This window comes from Corapipo altera, unplaced genomic scaffold (genome assembly GCF_003945725.1).
Source record: "Corapipo altera isolate COAL_440 unplaced genomic scaffold, ASM394572v1 58273, whole genome shotgun sequence".
NCBI lineage: Eukaryota > Metazoa > Chordata > Aves > Passeriformes > Pipridae > Corapipo > Corapipo altera.
In genome coordinates, this window is record NW_020890248.1 from 1 (window position 1) to 1,742 (window position 1,742).

Consider the following 1,742-nt stretch of genomic DNA (forward strand, 5'->3'; position numbering starts at 1 on the left):
GGGGGGGGGGGGTCACACGCCCTCCTCGGGAGTGGGGGGGGGTCCAGAGGGGTGGGGGTGGGGGGCCGGGGGGGTTTCAATACAGGACCTGCTGCCACTGCTGTGTCCGGCTCCTTTTTGGGGGGAAACGCCGCCCTTTTGGGGGTCCTGGGTGCTTGTGAAGCTCCTGGTGGCTCCAGGGGGGGGATTCCATGGGAGGGGTGTCTCTGGTATATCCGGGGGGGGGTTCATGGGAGCCCTCTATAATTTGGGGGGGTCCATATGGCTCCTATACAGCCCTAAGGGGGGGGGGGGGCGTCCCTGGGGGGGGGCCCCTATAATTGGGGGGGGGGGGGGGGGGGGGGGCCCCCCCACGGCCCTGGGGGGGGGCGGGGTCTCAGTGACCAGAAGCCACGCCCACTGCGGAGTGAGACCACGCCCCGTGGGCGGCCCGAGAAGCCCCGCCCCCGAGGCGAGACCCCGCCCCCTGGCCCCACATCTCCCCAGCGGCGGGCGCGGCCAATCAGCGGGCGGTGGGGGCGGGCGGGGCGCGCTCCCATTGGCCGGCCGCGGGGGCGCCGCGCTCCCATTGGCCGCGGCGTTAGCGGGCGCGGCGCGGGGATAGCGGCGCGCGGGGCGGGCGGGAAGCGGGACGGCAGCGGCGGCGCGGGCTGAGGTGAGCGGGGCGGCGGTGGCACCGGGGACCGGGCGGTGCGGAAGGGGGGGGCTGTGAGGGCTGAGGGAAAGCTCTCCGGTGCGGCAGGGGACCGTGCGGTGCGGTGCGGGGTCGCACCGGAGGGCGCCGGAGGGCGCTCCCCCCACCCCGCCTTTCCCTCCCTTAACTTCCGCCTTCCCTCCCCTCAGGGCGCGGTGCTGTTGCCATGGAGACGAGCGCGCACCCCTATTGGCCGCGCTCGCTGGCGTTGCCGGGTTACGTGGCCGGCGCGCGGCCCGGCTGGCAGTGCGCAGGCGCGGTGGCCGTGGCGGCGGCGGCGCTGCTGTGGGCGGGGTGGGCGCTCGGAGGGGGCGGGGCCAAGGGCGGGGCCTCGCGGAGCCCCGCCCGCCGCCTGGTGCTGGGCTGGTTCCTCGTGTGCTCCGGGATCCACGGGATCCTGGAGGGATATTTCAGCCTCCGGCACCGGGAGCTGCCCGCCGACACCGGGCTGCTGGCGGACGTCTGTGAGTAACGGGGGGAGCCGCTGGGGCAGGGGGGGTCTAACCCCAGAGTGGGGCTGGGGGCCCTGGGGAGGGTCCCGGTCACGTGGGTGCCTTTGGGGAGGGGTCCCCGCGGGCGTCAGGGGGTCCTGAAGGTTCTCTGGACACGTGGGGAGGGGTCCCCAGAGACATCAGAGAGGCCCTGAAGGTTCCCTGGGCACGTGGAGAGAGGGTCCTGAAGGTTCCCTGGGCACATGGGGAGGGGTCCCCAGGGGCATCAGGGGGCCCTGGAGGTTCCCTGGGCACGTGGGGAGGGGTCCCCAGGGGCATCAGGGGGCCCTGGAGGTTCCCTGGGCACGTGGGGAGGGGTCCCCAGGGGCATCAGAGGGGCCCTGGAGGTTCCCTGGGCACATGGGGAGGGGTCCCCAGGGGCATCAGAGGGGCCCTGGAGGTTCCCTGGACAGATGGGGAGGGGGACACCTGGGTGCTGGCTTTAGGCCTTGGGGTCCCCCAGGTGCCCTGATCCCCTGGGGGGTGTGGGGGACACCTGCCTGCCCCCCACCCCCGGTGACCCCCCCGATGTCCCCAGGGAAGGAGTACGCCAAGGC

At 74.3% G+C, this 1,742-nt stretch overlaps 1 protein-coding gene across 1 annotated transcript; it reads left to right on the forward strand.

Moving 5' to 3' along the window:
* Positions 1 to 603: 603 nt before the first annotated feature.
* Positions 604 to 1,737, forward strand: EBP (EBP, cholestenol delta-isomerase; the record flags this gene model as incomplete). The annotated part of the gene is made up of 3 exons (XM_027633516.1): positions 604 to 655; positions 844 to 1,158; positions 1,724 to 1,737. Coding segments are annotated over exons 2-3 (312 nt in total), but the record flags the coding sequence as incomplete, so codon positions are not given.
* Between the last annotated feature and the right edge of the window lie 5 nt (positions 1,738 to 1,742).